General features: G+C 46.4%; 1 protein-coding gene across 4 annotated transcripts in view; it reads left to right on the top strand.

Annotated features, from left to right (window-relative positions):
- Nucleotides 1–915: 915 nt before the first annotated feature.
- LOC118233435 (semaphorin-4A-like) overlaps nucleotides 916–18,221 on the top strand; it is a 44,202-nt gene continuing 26,896 nt past the window's right edge. Inside the window, exons 1-2 of one of the 4 annotated variants that reach the window (XM_035429211.1) lie at nucleotides 916–1,216; nucleotides 11,646–11,983. In XM_035429211.1, coding sequence (XP_035285102.1) covers nucleotides 11,830–11,983 — 154 coding nt within the window. In that variant the 5' untranslated portion in view covers nucleotides 916–1,216; nucleotides 11,646–11,829. Of the gene's footprint in view, nucleotides 1,217–2,543; nucleotides 2,756–5,128; nucleotides 5,154–10,092; nucleotides 10,117–11,645; nucleotides 11,984–18,221 lie in introns of those variants that run through there. The other 3 variants (XM_035429212.1, XM_035429214.1, XM_035429213.1) reach the window with 3 other exon arrangements.

Here is an 18,221-nt window from a genome sequence, read left to right on the forward strand (position 1 = left end):
GATATGCATGCTTGATTAGATTTCATTGTGGTGACTGACTTGGCCAGTCCAAAACTTTCCACATTTTCCCATTGAATGCTTTGGTTGCTTAGGCAGTGTGTTCGGGATCATCGTCTTGCTGCAGGATGAAGCGTCGGCCAGTGAGGTTCGAGGAATTTCTTTGCACATACCCAAAGTCTGTCTGCACACTTCTGAATTCATTCTACTGCTGCCATCCTCCGTACATCAATGCAGAAAAACAAGCTTGTTCCAGAAGCAGACATACTCGCTCAAGCCATGGCACTACCTCCTCCATATCTCACGAATGGGGGTTACTGTGGTTCATGGGTTGTTCCTTCCTGTCTCCACACTTTTGGCTTTCCATCCCTCTGGTAAAACTAGACACTTACTGCTCGTTGGTGTGTGAACAGTCCATGCAAAAGGAAAGTCCTTCTAACACCTGTCAGTTGTACGTTAACTGACTTTTTCACAGCTGAAAATGGGAGGACTTAACAAAGAAACTGCTGTTTCTGTAAAACGGTAAAACATGCATGCATATAAAGACCATGAAACAAAAACTGCTTGTCTTGTCTCCTATTGATCATTTGGTACCCAATCCAAATGACTTAAGTATATTGCAAAAATAACACATTTCAATCAACTGTTCCCATACTTTCAGAGTAAACTTTATTTTTCTTTTTTCATAAAAAATATAGCATTTAATTGTTTTGTCACTACTTAGAATACGTCGTATTTGGCCCTACTGGTCCTCTTGTCATGGAACTTTCGTTTTTAATTTTTTTTATTTGTAATTTTTAAATGCAGCATGAGTGAAACTGGACATTTTTGGTAGTTTCCATTATAATGTGCACGCATAATACGCGCCACTAGATGGCAGACACGTTTTTGAACACGGTTTGGTTTGTTTTGTTTAAATTGAGCACGGGGCTAGAAACCGCTCCAGTACAATAGTGATAATTCGGTGTGCCTTTGTTGGTGAACCAGCGCGACGAGATCAGGAGGGGCGAGGGGAGACTTCCTATGGTAGTGGTCGCTGTTTTGGTGCTCTACGGTGCCTAATAGCCACGGATTTACTGCAAGCTTGACTGCAGTCAAAAAGAGAACACATCGAGCTTAAATCTGCGACAACCTTCATGCGGGGGCAGGACACGTCAACTCGGAGGAAATGGAAGAATTCGAACAGTTTAAAATCCAGCGGTGCGCATTTTATGGGCAGGTGAGAAATTGGATAACCGTTATCAATTCAATTTGTCTACCATGTAATGTCACAGGTTCCCAGAGATCACCTGCTGTGCTTGTTTTATCCGAAAGAAAGGCAACATACGTGAGCTAAAGGTATTCACAGCGATGCAGGTGATTGTTGTGGACGCTCACGCAGCATGTCAGGTTATCATTTGCTATTGTGTATATAATAAGACGACGTGACCGACGGATGCGGTGTTTAACATCGCTTTTAACAACATTGTACTCGTTTCAGACCGAGTGTTTCACAGTGATGAGAGTTCGGCTGTAACTTCGGAAAAACACGTGCTATCCCCAGCTCGTGGTAACATTGGAATGTTTCGGGAGTATAATGTGGTCGCTGTTTTCAATGTTTCTTGGGGGAAGCAATACTTTTGTTATGCAATCATTTTGCTTTTGGTTTTCTCTGGAATTTTCAGCGAGGCATTGTCTGGAAGCACATAATTTGACAAGAATCGTGCGTAGTGTGTAATTGCGCCAATGGCGATTGAAAAGGAGAGAGCCAACAGAAGCTTTGCAATTCAGTAGAAACAAAACGATTAGTGAAAAGCAAGCTGTTATTCACATAAGTTTTTTTCTCTCCTCCGTGAGGACGGTGAGAATTATTTCTGTGAATAGTGCTCCGTTGATGTCGACCGTTTCTCGCTGACTTCAGCATTTGGACATAACACGTCAGTAGTAACTGTTACTGAATAAAATTGCATAGAAATGCGATGCAGAAAAAAGTAATGTCAGCGTTTTTATTTAATTTTATGTATCCATTCCCTTGTGGTTCTACATATACTGGGCACATAGCCACCCAGCTTTGATTTGTAGCTTGGCATAATTTGTTGTTCTGTTCATGTTTGTTTAAAATATTTTTTTACGCAAGAACGGCCGCGTGTGATCTAAACCTACGCTGCTCCCAGGAAACAAAGATAAAGAACTTTGACATAACAGGCAGTTTCTGTGCTCATTTAATAATTCTTTGACTGAGCCAAGCAGGAGGGATCCATGCCCGCCGTAAAATAGACGCAGATGTGTGGCTTTGGTCGTAACAGACGGCCAGCCTTTGATGTGGAACAACGGGTTGTGTTTCGCATTCAGGTGGAGAGGAATTCTTTTTTTGATGAACATGGATCAAAAGGGTTGCTAGTTTTTCACAATTGGGTCCGCCCACGAGGAGGGAGCGGTACACGTCGCTTGAAATAGAGCACCGCTCTTGACTAGAGACTCGTGGTTTTGTCTGGTCTTGCAGATATCTCTTAAGACGAGGTGTAGCGGCGACACAGTCTGCTCACTCTCCTGTTCTGATCACCGCTTGCGTGTATACGTTTAACGCTCGCTGTCTTTCCGGAGTCGAGTATGAGCGCTCTTTAACCATCCAAAGGCGGGGAACCCAAGGGTGGCGATGCAGGCTAATTGCCTTCTCACACTTGTCATATTTTCCAATTACAGCGAGGTGTTTCGGGTCGGGAAAATAAACTGGATTGCGCTTGGAAACGCGCATACACAAGAGCACGCGCACACAAAGGTAATAACCCTTGTCAGGTCTGGGAGTTGTCAGGGCCCGCCAGATTTGCTGTCGTCATGGCAACGGTACTGGGGCCTATTGTCGGGATCAAACCTTTGCTGGAGATATCCCTTGAGATTCTCTCTACTCGAGATTTCGCTGTCTTGCTCCTTGTCACGCGCTCACGGCCCGGACAATGGACGGCAAATGTTGTCAATTTGTGTGTTTTTTGTTTTGTTTAAACAGTTTTGATGTCGTGTTGTCCACTTGTGGAGTTGTAGCATTAATACAATAAATAACCCAGCTGTTCTTCGTGTTTTGTTTCCTTCCCATTTTACATAAACAGGCCATTGTTTTTCTTCACTTTTTATTCCGTTTTGTTTCATTTAAATTCATGTTTGCATTTTAAATTTTAATACAGATTTGCACCTCTTAGCTGCATAATCTGTACCATAGTGGTGCTTTGCATTTTGGAGCAGGTTTTATATTTATTTATCTCTTGAGGGAGAAGTAGGGATGGTTGAGTTGAAAAGCCCTGTTAAAAATGCGCACTCCCTGGACCGATGACAGTGGAGTGTGAAATGGCTAAGTATTTGACAGCGAAGAGAGCATTTTGCCTCCGCTCTGCTATGTCCCCCCACCTCCCCCAACCCTCGGCCTCTCTAACTCTTGTGAGAGGTCATTTTTTAAAATGAAGCGGTGGTACTCTCAGACATCTGGGTGAGCAGAGATTTACCTCGATCACAGTCACTTCAATAAAAGGCCTGTGAGTTTGGGTTTCTATACCCAGAGCACCGTGAGCTCTGCCGACCTGTTGCATGCTGGGTAATCCCAGTTAAATGTTTTCCCCCAGGGTTTTTGAATGATAGCCTTTACCTCTCTGGGAAAGAGAATCTTCTAGTTGACTAAGGGTTACCTAAATCACATTCCATTACATCACATTCATTTAGCGGACACTTTTGTCCAGAGCGACTTACGATAGAGGAGAAACATTTGTGCATTCACCAGATTTACATGAGCAACAACATTCCCAGAACAGTGATTATAGGTGCGACATCGCTAAAGCACTAGCGCAAGTTATCTACGCTAACTATTAGCTAGAGTGCAATTTCTAAACACACACTGATTACATCCATGACCACCCAAGTGTTAAGAAGACAAACATAAAACAGTCAAATATTACCTGAAACTATAAAAATGGCATCACCTGAATTATTATAAATGAGGGGGGGGGGGGTGGATGAGGATTGGAGGGGAAGTTCCTGAGTTCTGGAAAAGGTTCCTGTGGTGGAAAGGGGGCTGAAGATGCAGTATGAGGTGTAAAAGAATAAATAAATAAAAGACCCTTCGTTGCATGTGTGAGCGTGGGGGAAGTTTTTTGTTCCTGGTGTTTTTTACAGGCCCAGTTTGCCCTCACCACGGAGTGCGCTCATCGTTTTGGATTGCAATTAGATTATGTAGTTTTGGATTGGGATTAGATTACATCCTTTTGGATTGGGTTCCGATCGCATCATTTTGCATTGTGATTAGATTACATAGTTGTTGGATTGGGTTTCGATCGTACCATTTTGCATTGGGATTAGATTACGTCCTTTTGGATTGGGTTCCGATCGCATCATTTTGCATTGGGATTAGATTACATAGTTTTGGATTGGGATTAGATTGCACAGGTCTCTCGGGTTGCACCTGTGCTGGACTGCCTGTCAGTGTAGAGGGGGGCCACGAAGGTGAGTCAGCCAGATTACACCCATGTCCACACCCTCCTGCTTATGCCACAGGGCACGCTCCCACGTCCCTCACGCGTTTTGGGGGGGGGGGGGGGGGGGGGTCTCGCCGCCGAACCGCCACTCTGCACCGCGCCGCGTTCCGTGCGAGCCGGCAATCGGACGCTCTTACCCACAGCGACTCACGCAGCTCATTTTATTTCTCTTGCGTGCGTTCAGCCCGTTCACGCCGCTGGAGTTCTGCTGCAGTAATTTCGTCTGTGTACCTGGCTTAAGGCTGCTACTGCTTTAGCCCCCCCACCTGGGTATTTGCGTCATGAGTCGCTTTGGATAAGAGTGTCTGCTGAATGGCGGTAAGGGTAAAGAATGGAGCCTGCAACCTCCGAGACGCGAGCGCAGTCCCCTGACCGCCGCGACGCTCCCCGGAGAGCGGCGACCCCGGGCGGTCTGCGGTCATCGCGTCTGCGCTCCTTCCTTAGCCTCTAGCCCGCCGGTGTTAGCGTGCTAGCTCGAGCGCCGCGTTCCTCTCGTGCTGCGCTGATAATGGCGGCTCGCTCGCCCCCCACCTCGACCGGACGTCTTCTTCAACCCCGTTTTGGGCGGGAAATGGGGCGCATTGCTCACAGGAACGGTAAAGCCTGACTGCTCCTCATGTGGAATGCAGGGCGTGCCGAGCGTGAGACCAGCAGATAAAGGTTTTAAGTCGTTTTTTCCAGTTGGCATCTGTTGGGTTGAATGACGGTTGTCAGTTAGTGCAACTGCTGTCCGATGTAGGGTTGCCAGATTTAGAAATAGTCAAAACCGGACCACATGCACAACTGTAAGCATGATTATTGGCGGGGGGGGGGGGTGGGATTTAGTTTCAGTAGGAGCTAATGCATAATTTCTTCCATCAGTTACTGTTCGGGACCACTAACAGGACCTGTTAAAATAATTTGAAAACCAAACATTCCAGTCGAAAAGTGGACATCTGGCAGCCCTAGTATGTCCCTTGTTAACGCAGGTTTATGTTTCCCACAGCGAGTTATATAGAGCTGTCCACTGCTGTGCATTTAGCCATCAGTCAATCCATAGACGTTTGTCGAAGTGAGCTGTAAGAGAATTTCCACGATTTGTCAGGTACGGAATGTTTTCCACATGGAATGTGATCAACTGGAAAGTGCTCCTGAACTGATTTGGGTGGGAAATCTGGGGATTTGTTCCTAGAACTGAAGGGGGCGGGGGGAGTGATGGGAAAACAGTGGTGGAGATAAAACGATTATATAAGTGCTCAGGCCTGCAGGGGTAGGTGGCGTAACCACTCGTTTGCATCCTCCGTCATCAGAACCGCGTCATCGCGATGCAGTGAGGTCCGATTCCTGTGTTTCAGTTTGGGAAAAAAACCCCCACAGATATAGTTAGCTCTTGCATCATCTGATTAATTTCTTGCTGCACCCAGCACCTCAAACAAATTAACTTTGTGAGTTATTCTTTCATGTTTACCTTGTTGAATAAAGTTACGGAATAGAATAAAGTTCATAGTTTGGGCTGGGGTTCGTTCTCCTTCTGGGTTTTGCGTATGGAATGGTTCATTTTTCTGTCCAGTTTAATCTGGATGGTTGTACGAGGACAGGTATAAAGTATTTGTTGGACAAAAAAATCACTAAATGAAATAGATGAAGGTGGTTGTGTTGCGGTAGCAAATAAGAAATGAGCTTAAGTCAATGTGCTGCGCTGGGGATAAAGGCCATTTTGTTTTTGCATTGTGTGCTCTGCATTCCTTTGAGGAAGGTGAAATAGGCTCACTGCACACGCTCAGGTGTGGCCTTCCCCAGGTACAACCCTCTCCAGGTGTAGCTTCCTGTTCCTGTATAATTTATTAATTTTTATTAAACATTTTTGTAAAAATATGATTTAGGTGCTAAAATTGACCTGCATATATTCCACTCTAATTTGGAATGTTCAACCTCGGCTGCATTCATACGCGCAAACCCCAACTGCCGATTAGGGAGAGTGTAGACAAGTTTGGTTTTGCTCCGAAATGCTTGGTGTCGACAACTGCTTCTTTTCACGCTGCCCCACGACAGCTAGAGAGGAGTCGGAAGGGCGTGCGATCGACCAGCAGGGGTCGCTAGAGAGCGATGAACGCGGACCCCTTGATCGACTGAACTCTCCCGCACCCTGGGTCAGCTTGCGGGGCTACCAGCCGCAGCCGGCACTGGTGTGGTCCGGGTTCGATCCGTAATGTAATGTAATGGTGCATGGATGAGTCCGTGGGGCTCACCATTTCATTACATTTGCTTTGGCAAATGCTTTCATCCAAAAGCGACGTACAGTAAGTGCATACCGAAGGCCACTGGAACGGGTACAAAACACAGGTCCGATAACGTGCAATACTCATTATGTAACAGTTGTCCGTAGCCACAAACACGCTAAGTCCAGTTCACACACATGGCATAGGCTCCGTCAGAGCGTAAACCACAGCATGGTGCCTTAACAGACTGAGATTCCTCATGCATAGTGAATGGTGTGAAAATGTGATTTCCCCCCCACTCGCTCACTTCTCCTCCCCCCCAGGGAGCCGATCAAAAAAAAAAGAGGAAGCTGCTGGTGTACTGAGCTGTTGAACTGTCAGACAGATAGAGGCTCATACTTTCCTGTTGACTGCGGGTGCGTGCGTGCGTGCGTGCGTGTGTGTCATGGGCTCGGAGCTAAATCTTCCGCTCGAGATTATCCAGCTGATTAAAAACGCGCAGAGGAACCTCGCGCTCGTTCTGCTTCTGCGTGAGCTGTCAACGGTGCGCAGCCTGCGATAAGATGGACCCCGCCCACTTCTTTCACAGCGGCGGCTGCCGAGCATTGTGGGCCGGGAGACCTGCGGCGCGAACCGCTGTGCCACCGGCGTGCAAACGTCTGGTTCTCGTCACGGTTTTGGACGTCTGGTTCTCGTTGATCCGTGACTGGTCACACCTTGGCAACGGTGATGTCATGTGCTTCCTGTGCTGATACGAACTTGTAATGCGTTTTATGATTTTGGTACGATGGGAGACAACAGAAGTGAACTGAAGCATTACCGAAGACAGACGCACATGTGCAGCTAGAGCAGGGCTGCCCAACCCTGTCCCTGGAGATCTACCGTCCCGTGAGACTCCAACCCTAACAACGCACACCTCATTCAGCAGCTAGAGATCTCCTTGAGCAGCTAATTAGAAGCATCTGATGTACCAAATTAGGGTTGAAATGAAAACCTTCGGAATGGCTCATCTCCAGGAAGGGGGTTGCGTGCGACCCTGAGAGGGGGGTGGCGGGGTGTTTGACCGCGGACTTTCGCCGCTTGAAGCGGTACAGGGGGCGAGGGGGGAGGAGCAGGAGGGAGAACGTGAAAATTGACGGCGGGTGGACGTGCGGGTGAGGCGGTGGCGGTGAGGGCGGAGGGGGTGGGGGGGGGGGGGTGGGATTCAGGTGACTGTGGCTCAGCTGTCATGGGTGAGGGTTCGGTTGTCTTCACGCATGCGAGGCCGCGATGGTGACGTGGCGAGTGGCGGGTCAGGTGACTGTTCAGGTGGTGGGTCAGGTGACCGTTCGGGTGGCTGACCCAGGTGTTGCAGGGCTGATTTTGATCCTGGTGAACAGGTTTCACTCAGATGCCTCCTGATAGGCCGGAAGCATCCTGGGCTTCGGATGATAAAATCAGCCAGATGGTTTCTGTTTTCGAACGGGCAAAAAAAAAAAGAGGAATGCTTTGTTGTGTGTGCATGCGTGCGAGTGCGTGTGTGTGCGTGCGTATGTATGTGTGTGTGTGTGTGTGTGTGTGCATATGTGTCGGTGTGTGTGCATGTGTGTGTTTGTGTGACTTGGAGACAGAGGACCTCAGCTCAGGGTGACAGAAAGCCACTCCAGAACACTTTGCGATCCGTTTATCGACATTGGCAGGCGTTTGATTGGCTAAAAATCTGAAGGGGCACAAAAACTGTGACGAGGTCCCTCTGTGACCACTTAGGAGGCCGCGGCGAACGCCGGACTGAAAAAGAAAAATGAAGCAGGATATTTATAAAGGGGGGAGTTGACACCTGTGTCCCGAACGGTTAAACCCATTACGCTGGCTTCGGACGGGGGGGGGTCACCGAGGGGTCAGGAGAAAGGGGAGGACCTGGTTGCCGGGATACGGCGGGAGCCGGCGGCTGAGTCCCGTCAGTTCTGCCGTCTTTCGCGGAGGCTCCTCCCCGGGGTCGGTTTTTTTCGACGGGGGAGCGAGGTGTCGACTCGCAGTCTTGTGTTCGTCTGTCCGTAATGCGAAGTTGTTAGAATTTCTGCTTTTTTTTTTCAGCACTGGCTGGTGATCCCCCCTCATGTTTTTAAGAGTTTTTTTGTTTCCGTTTTGGGGAACGGAGTGTAACCAGAGATGGGCAACAAGGGCCGCATCTGTTTCTGGTTTTCATGCCAACTTTTGGCTTTGATTAGCTAGCCCAAACATCTACGCCACATGACATTTTTACTCTGTTCCTTGATAAGCACACAAACGACAGTGAAGTCAGTCAGCTGCTGTTGTGTCCCTGTATGAGACTTTTTTGTGATCTAACGTACGAGTGAATCAGTGTTGCGTACGGCCAGTTAGCTCATTTAACCAGGGTAACTAGTGAGAACAAAAACCTGCAGACACACACCGGCCCTCCAGGACCAGAATTGCCCGCTCCTGGCTTAGACGAATCCCTTCAGAGGAGTTGCTGTGGCTTCATTAAAGAAGTACACTGCTGGAATTTGGAATGGAGAAACCTGGGTGCTTTTCTGATATTTAGATGTTGAGAGGATTGTAATAAGTGGCACAGCTGGTGTCTTGTTTTGTTTTGGGGGGGGGGGGGGCGTGGTGGGGTTAATGAGAACAGACGAATTAGAAACTGAATCGTAATGATTTTGGGGGGAGGAGGGGGCGGGGCCACGACAGATGAGGCGCTCGTGCTCACGGACTCGTTACCTTGTTGTCGAGCGCTGGTTTTTTGTGCTGTCCCTGTTCCCATGGCAGTGTTGGGACGGGACTTTAACTTAAAAACACGGGAACAGTCCACCACAAACATACTCGGGGATTCTCTTCTGTGTGAGCGTGCGTGTGTGTGTGTGTGTGTACATGCATGTGCATATCAGTATGCGTTTGGAAGTGTGTGGCGCCGGGTTGTGTTGTTGCGGTGTAGTGGGTGTGTGTGTTTGCGGTGCAGGGTGTGTGTGTTTGCGGTGCAGGTTGTGTGTGTTTGCGGTGCAGGTTGTGTGTGTTTGCGGTGCAGGTTGTGTGTGTTTGCGGTGCAGGGTGTGTGTGTTTGTACTGCATCGTGTGCAGGGTGTGTGTGTGTGTTTGTTGCATGGTGCAGGATCTGTGTGTGTTTGTACTGCATCGTGTGTGTGTGTGTTTGTTGCATGCTGCAGGATGTGTGTGTGTTTGTACTGCATCATGTGTAGGGTGTGTGTGTTTGGTCCTCTCAGTGTGCGAGTGTCCCCACGTCTGGGAGGAAGAGACATCACTCCCAGTCTGAGTCAGCCGTCAGCCAGTCATCACTGTCACAGCGTTTGGGGAAACTCTGCTTCTAGTTTTCGGATGTGATGAGACATATTGGAACTACTTGGCGTGGCGTGGTCACCCCAGGTGACTTTCAGAGCAAATAAGCCTCATCCCCATATTTGTGAATGAAGGTAAATGTGTAAGTGAATACAAGAGTATATATAAGAATATTACAGTGAATGCAAGTAAACTGGAATTAAGCTAGGGCAGAAGCACGCACTCTGCGGTATCATTGGCTGTATCTTTTGAGTGACAGCTCCGAAGGGCGGAGTCTTACGTCTGACTCAGATGGAGACCAGCCAGTGGGCAGATCTGTTGAAAGAATCCTGTGATGGCCACTCAAGTCAGAAGTGACTTATTTTTCAGTTTGGTGAAGTGAGAAATCATTTTGCAAGAAAGAGGGGAGTTGGGTGGGGTGTGGTGGAGGAACCTGGCTTTTGATTTCATAACTCTCTTCTACTGAGATCCTGGGGCCCCTCTGTGTAAACTAGTTTTCATTACTGCCAATCTTTTGAGCAATTAAGGATTTTTAAAAAGGGGTTTTAAGTTCTTCCAGAATTTTTTTCCCTTCCTTTTCAGAGGCATTAAAAGTGTATAATTAATAGCAATTAACGGCTCGTTCTTAACTGAACATTCTGTTGCTGATGTAACAATCGCTTCTGGTCATTGGAAGCAATGGAGTTCTAGAACACTGACTTATAATTACAAAAAGAAATAATAATTCGAAAAAACTACTCTTCAAACGGTTATTTGCTAAAACTTTGCCCCATTTCCCCTTTTGTTTAGAATACGCAGTTGTTTTCGCGTATGCAAGCCCCTCGTGATTGTTGTCGCCAAAGTTGCTGTTGCTTCTCGTTTATGTCCGGGTTGGTAAGTTGGCCTCGCGCAGACGCTAGTCGAAGCGCAGCTCTTCGCGAGTAGCTCAACCGGGCAACTTGCGGCCGCTGGGGAGCGATGACTCCGTAATCCCAGCAGAGAGAAACCTCCCGTCTCCAGGCTACGCTAGCCCTAGCCCTTTGAGGAGTACGATCAAACCGGCGTGATTAGAATGTTCTTTACCGGACATTCTAATGCTGACGTCACAATCGCTTCTGCTAACTGACATTGACAATTTAACATTGATTACACTGGGTTCTAGAACACTAGCTTAGAATTTTTAAGAAACATTCCAAAAAACCCCATCCGTTAACAGTGCTTGAACGACATGAGTCACACAGCAGTCCTCATGATTGGTTATTTTAAACCATCTGCGTGGATTCTTGCATTGCATATTATTTTGCTGTTTTTGTCAGAGGACTCTGAAGGTTTCTTGGTCATTACCACTCTCCCTAGATATCATACCATGTAAACATTACATTTAACATGTGTTCATCATTAACATTGGCTGGAGGTCTGTTTCAGCAACATGGTGCTGATTGTTCACCCGTTCCCAGAGTAACCATCATCCTTGCTGGTTTTTACCTGTCTGCTGTTTCTTTCGACATCGTGTGTCACTTGAGGATCTTGTGACAAGGGAAATGATTGAGAAAGTGGTTCAGGGTGCTTTGGGCAGCCCACGAGGGGGGCAGGTGACTCACTCCAGTTCCCATCGTGCACTTATTCGAGGACGTTGCGGCTTCCCTGGCGCTGACGCGTGCGCTTGCTGTGCGTTCCCTGGCAGATGCGATGACTCGGTGGGCCGGAGCCCAGGGGAAGTGCCATAGCCGTGCGCCCTTCACCACGCGTCCCAACTCTGCGCCCGACGACCACAGCCTGACGCCCTCCACCACGCTCTGACCGCCGCAGACGCCCCCTCCGCCCCCCCGCCATCCTGCCATCCCACTCCGGAAGAAGAGCCCCGGTGTATGCCTCTCTCTCTCTCTCTCTCTGCTTCTCTTTTTCTTTCTCGGTCTCTCTCTCAGTCGGTCAACATGGCTCTCTGGAGGCTAGCCTGGGTCGTCATGGCGATCCTTTCCGCTTGCCGGTGTCAGCTGGTCCCTCGAGTTTCCTTCACTGCTGGTGAGTTCACTCATGGTTGATTTTTATTTATTTATTTATTTATTTATTTATTTATTTCTCATGCTGCACACCTGCACTTGTGTATGTCTGTGACTGGAATTTCTTCTCTTCTCTTTTTAAAACACAAACGCAGTTGTGAGTGGCAGGTAGGGTGGGATCTCTCAGGCAGGCAGTGGGCGTAGTAATCAGCAAAAGTGTCTGAACTTGCGAGGCTCAAAGTGTCAGGAAGGAGTCAATTTCTGTTTTGGGGAAGGAAAGCTTCAGAAACTGTATACATTATTATATGTCATATTTGTGAAAATATATTTAAATATTAAGAATGGGCCACTTGCATATTGCCTGTGAAATATTTACATATTTTTAACTGTAATAATATTTTATACATTTTATACATATTTAAAAAGATCTTTCAATATATGTTGTTAATTTCATGTATTTCATACAATTTTATACAATATATTTAAATAGATATTGAATTTTCCACCATATATTTAAATATATTTATTTTCTGTTGCGTCCAGACATTTTGTGACTTGATAGGACGGGTTCAGAAGATGTCCCATATCTGTATGTGACCCGAGAACCTCCCAGTTTTTTACATTTCAAGACGATCGAAAAGACAAGATAACCATATAAACAGTGGCTTTAAACATAATCCAATTTAATAGAAGAAAAGGCACACAATTCTAACTGTCTGTAAAAACAAGACTTTTGTTTTTCAGTTATTGGCAATAACATGCCGCACAAATATACAGCCTCATTAAATCATATCGTAAGGGACTCATCCTTTACTCCAAGTGGCTCATTTGGTTTTGTATATTTATATATAAAATGAGGGCAATTTCTTTGCAAACTACATCTGAACATAAATATAAAACTGATCTCAAAATATGGCAGTTGGCGTTCCGGATGAAGGAGGGTATGTCCAACGAACAGCGGAAAACGTCTCTTTCTCAGTCTCGGAAGCGAAATAATTGGCGGACGTTCCCCTGTGAAATGGGTCGAGTGAATGGAAGAAGGTAGGATGGGATTTAATGGATGGAACTGAGGAGTCTGGATAGAATTCACCCACTGAATTAAACCGCTGTCGTCTGGCCGGTTTCAGAATTGATTATAGGTTTGGTCTACATTTGAATGTTGCGCATTTAGCTGGCATGCTTATGCCGAGGGACTTGTTTGCCTTCCCTGAATTGGTACATATGAATGTTTTACTGAAGCAGCTCTGGTTAAGTGCCTTGCTTGATGGTACACCCCTCCTGGGAATGAAACCTGCAACCTCTTGCAGTTATGAGGTCCAGTTCCATGACCATTACAATATGCTGTGTATGTGCAGCCCTGCTTGTTAAACTGGCCTGAAGGCACACAAATGGGTCGCTGCGCATCTCTTGCAGAGAAATAAAGATTCTAATGCCAAGGGCCACCTTGGCTGTCCTTATGGAAATGACTATGCAATAAAATGGTTAAAAACAGGTTATTAAGGGGCCGGTATAAGGAGGTATAAGCACTCGCCTACCACCGCAGAGACCCGGGTTCAATCCCCAGAAGCGGTACTTCCGGCTTGGTCAGACGTTCCTACGAACACAATTGGCAGTGTGTGCGGGTGGGAAGACAGTGAGGGCTGGAGTCCTGATCGACTCCTACTGGTTGGTCTGTCCTGCGGGGAGGGGATCCGGGGGAGATAGCGTGAACCTCCGCGGTGGTTCCTCTCCAGTGAAACTCCTCACTGTCATGTGAAAAGAAGTGGCTGGCAACTCCACATGTATCGGAGGAGGCATGTGGCAGTCTACACCCTCCCCAGACCGACAGGACTGTGGCTGGTCCACACGGGGGATTGGTATAACGACTAAATTGGGGAGAAAAATGGGAGGAAAAAAAATCAGGTTATTAAAAGGTTGGATTATTCACAAATGGCAGTTTTGCGGTATGCTCAACATTCGGCTTTTAAAATGTTTTTTTTTTTAATTTTTTAAACTAAATTTATGCCATCAGAATAAAGCGTGTAGATGTTGAGACACAAAAGGATGCCGGTTCTGTTTGAAGTGATGTCATAAATGCAAGATGCATGCATTAATGGAGTGAACACAGAGAGATTATCTCTAAAACCCAGCCAAAGGCTGTCTGTCCATCTGTCTGCCTGTCTGTCTGTCTGTTCATCTGTCCATTTGTCTGTCTGTCTGTCTGCCTGTCTGAGGTGCTGCTGGGCTGTGCTGCATGGCTGATCGGACACTGTTCTATTTCTGTCTGAGTACAAATAGGTTTGCGATAAACGGGCTGAGCGTAAGCTGGCGCTTACCGAATGTGACACGCGGGAAGCGGAAGCATCGCACTGAATCTCCGCTCCGCTCGGTTTCCGCAGGCACGCGGTTAGCGCTTGCATTTCTCTGTTTACATCCTGCCCCCGTCTCCCTTGCTCTTCCGGCCAGAGCTACTCTGCGGCTGAGCTTGTGTGCGTGAGAAGCACTGCTAGTTTTTTGCAGCTCGTCTTTTCAAAAAATAAAAAATAAAAAATAAAAAATAAAACTGAAAATAACAAGGGGCTTATGACACCTTGTCAATAGAGCGACCGGTTGTTGGAGAGGCTGGAAAATCTCCATAGTGACATATCAATTAAAACGGTTGCCTGGGATACCTAACAAGATATTCCCTCCCATTTACACGTGATATCTGAGCTCCACACTTTTCATGGTCCCCAGGGGCCATCCACTGAGAAGTATAAACCCAGGGAAAGTATTTTGTTGAACAGACTAAATATGCATGCCTATGTTTACTGCTGCTAACAAGGCACCTGTGCTAACATTTCAAATGTCTATCACCCTTTTCTAAGGGGGACTATTTTGACTTCTCTTTTGAATTTAATCTGAGATTCTGATTAAGATTTTCCATTTTTCTATCGTCAGTGTCTTTGAATCAGGCCTTCTGACCTTTTCTCCTAACTACTGATGATTTCTGGCACGCATTAGGTAGAGAAGGAAACCTTAGTCAGATCTTATGAAAGGAAAGATTTGCGCTGTAGCCTGAAGGTTAACGTTGCTTGGTGTGACACTGGTGTGACATTTCCATTGGCACTCACTCTGAGAGATTACTGGTTGCAGTGGGCGGCAGTGTAGCACAGTGAGTAACGAACTGGGCTTGTAACCAAAAGGTCATAGGTTCGATTCCTGGGTAGTACTCTGCCGTTGTACCCTTGAGCAAGGTACTTAACCTGAATTGTTTCAGTATATATCCAGCTGTATAAATGGATACAATGTAAAAACGCTATGGAAAAGTTGTGCAAGTCGCTCTGGATCAGAACATCTGCTAAATGCCTGTAATGTAATGATTGTGGTTGGCAGTGTAGCCCAGTGGTTAGGGAACTGGGCTCGTACCTCTCAGTTTGTCAGTTTGATCCCCGAGTTGGGTGCTGCCGCCGTGCCCTTGAGCGAGGTGCTTTCGACGCCCTGACGTCGTCGATCGATAGAGAACGCTTTCATATCGGTCCAGCCTTCACATCGTATCGGACGGGGAGCTCCTGATAGTGAGCCGCACGTTTCGAATGGACGTGAAGGGAGGTGGCATTCGCGCAGCTTCGAAACCACTCAAACCTGCTCCACAGTTCACCTTCAACTAACGGAATCCCACAGCAGATTGTTTAATAAAGTCAAATTACTGCTAAATCTTTTATTCTGTAATTCTCTGTAGAACTTGCTGTGTGCAGGGGAGTGATGCTTGGTCATACATTTCTAAATTTAAAATGTATGTGTTCATTTACTGCTAAATGTAAATCTGGTTTTCCACAATGCTGATGAACTTGAGCATGCAGTCAGTTTTGCCCCTCGAGTGCGTTCAGTAGGGATATGGATGAGTTGACCATTTGTTTCAGTTGAAAACGGAAAACGGAGCCATCCTATTTAACCTCGAAACGGCTGAATTCCCTGCTACAAAGGTTTATAGTGGACACGCCTCTCACTGAATGTGGCTGTTTGTTTCTGAAACAGACAAAATGGCACCTTTGACAGACTCGCCAGACGAGTGAACCTTTTCTGTGTTCCTTTCAAATTCATGCAGGTCATCCTTATATCCGACATGATAATCAGTTGATTTTCCCCATGTTGAGATGCCCCTTTTTGCATGGTTTTGACAATGCAGCATTTGATCGTTTTTCTCTTTGGAAATGGACTCACTTGGTTTAACACATACTTTTTTGTTGTAGTGACAGCGAAGGGCCTGATATGTGTCGCATTTGCTACTTCTGGTTTCGCTTCCTGTTTGGCCGACCAGACGGACTGTAACTTGCAGACTTAGGCTGCCCTTTTTCTTTTCTTTCATTTCTGTGTGGTTTCTTCGAGCGTCGGCGGTTAGGTAGCCGATAACACTTGAGCAAATGACAAGTGTTTATTTATCCCCACAACATTGTCTCATTTTAACAGCGCTGAAATAGCTTAGAAACGTCCTAGCTACGCTTGTGCAGGCATTTGAAACTCCAGTTCTGTAGGGCAGCAGCGTCTGCTGGTTTTTATGGTGTTTCAACGCTTAAGTGCTTCGTTTATATTAATTAATTGACTATGGAGTCCATGCCGCTTTGTTTCCGAGGCTCAATTTAGCCTCTGTTTGAAAGGAAATCCACAGATCCTTGCAGACATCGTCTGGACTTCCAGGACTGGAAGTTTGACGTCTCTTCCCTATAGAAGATGCCTTCCCCATGCGAATTCGCTTGAACCCGTGTATTCTGCAGTTTCTAGAACATTCTGGGCTGTCTGAGTTGTACAAAAAACAGTGCTGAAAGTTAGTGTCAGAGTGAATCAGGGCTTGTCTGCCAGCCCTGCATGCCCCCAATTGGGTACGGGCGTGGTCATGTGCAGGGCTGTGCTGCAGACTGGATTCCTGATTGGCATCAGGTACCGGCACACAATTATGAATATTAAACTTTGAAGGTGTGAGATCACAAGTGTGTGATTAGCAAGCTCTTAACTGAACATTCTAATGCTGATGGAACACTCACTGCTGGTAATTGAAAGCAAGTTGTCGAACACTGACTTATCATTTTGAAAAAAAAAAACTATAAAACCTGCTCTTCAAAGGTTTGTGGTGTGTGATTGGTCGATTGGTACGTTGAATCTTGGGTTGCAAAATGTTTTTCACTGTATAACACAGTCCTACTGGGGGGATGGGTACAGATGTACAGATGTTCAGGAGCTATGTGAGCAGGGGGTCCTACATTTTATGATCCTAAAGTCCTAAAGTTCTTCAGCAGTGCTTTTGGCTCTGTTGGCTACAACTGAGCTGAACACCCAATGAATTATGGGTAATTTCCATAAGGCAGTGGCAGGACTGATTGGAGGGAGCATTGTGCAAGATGTTGGTTTGGGGGCCATCTGTTTGAATCCCAGTTGAGTATCAACTGCTATACCTTTGGCTTTGACCCAAGACACCTGCGATCTGAATTGCTTTGGTAAATCCATCTAGTTTACGATTTGTGCGGTCTGAGGGCTGTGGTGCACAGTTTCTAAAAACGTGGCCCCTTGAGCCGCTTTAAGCTGTCAAATAGCCCCGGATAAGTCTTTATTTTTCACAAGGTTTTCGTTTTTTTTTGCTTACGCTCTGAGAAATAAACTTACAGTGGAGGTACATTTTTGTTCTTTAAGGAACCCCTGAAAGGTACATTAATGTTCTTTGGGTGCTAATAAGTACCTTTTACCAGAATAAAGGTGCTAATGAATTATTAAACCCCATGGCTAGGGGTACAAATTTAGTGTACCACACAAGTAATAAGTGTACCTTTTTAGGCACTTTTTCATGCCTTTTTTTCCTGAGAGACGCTAAGTATAAAGTAAGTTGCAGGTGGTGTGGTTTTACCTGCAGGTGAAGCAGGAAATGAGGTCACGGTCTGGGCAGAGGTTGCTGTGCTTTTGTTAGATTTGCTCTGACTGACAGACCGAAACCGTTCAACAGTTAAAGTTAGCGCGAGTCTTCATGCTTTCTTCCTTTCCTTATTTGAGTTTGTCGACTTCTCTCTCGCCGGTCATGAATCTTCAGCGAGACACATCCTGTTCTCGCTTTGCTTTCCTGCGTCCTCTTCTGCTTTTAAGTTTCTAAATGAAATTAAATTTAATCAAAGAATAATTTTTGTGTGTGTTAACCGCGTGCTCACCAACCTCAGGACTGACTTGTTTTTAAACGTAATTCGATGCGTTTTTATGAAGTGCGCGCCAGGTGAGCTGGTAGGGTCAAATCTTTTTAACTATTCCCTCTTTGGGCCTGT

The sequence above is a fragment of the Anguilla anguilla genome, chromosome 8 (genome assembly GCF_013347855.1).
Source record: "Anguilla anguilla isolate fAngAng1 chromosome 8, fAngAng1.pri, whole genome shotgun sequence".
NCBI lineage: Eukaryota > Metazoa > Chordata > Actinopteri > Anguilliformes > Anguillidae > Anguilla > Anguilla anguilla.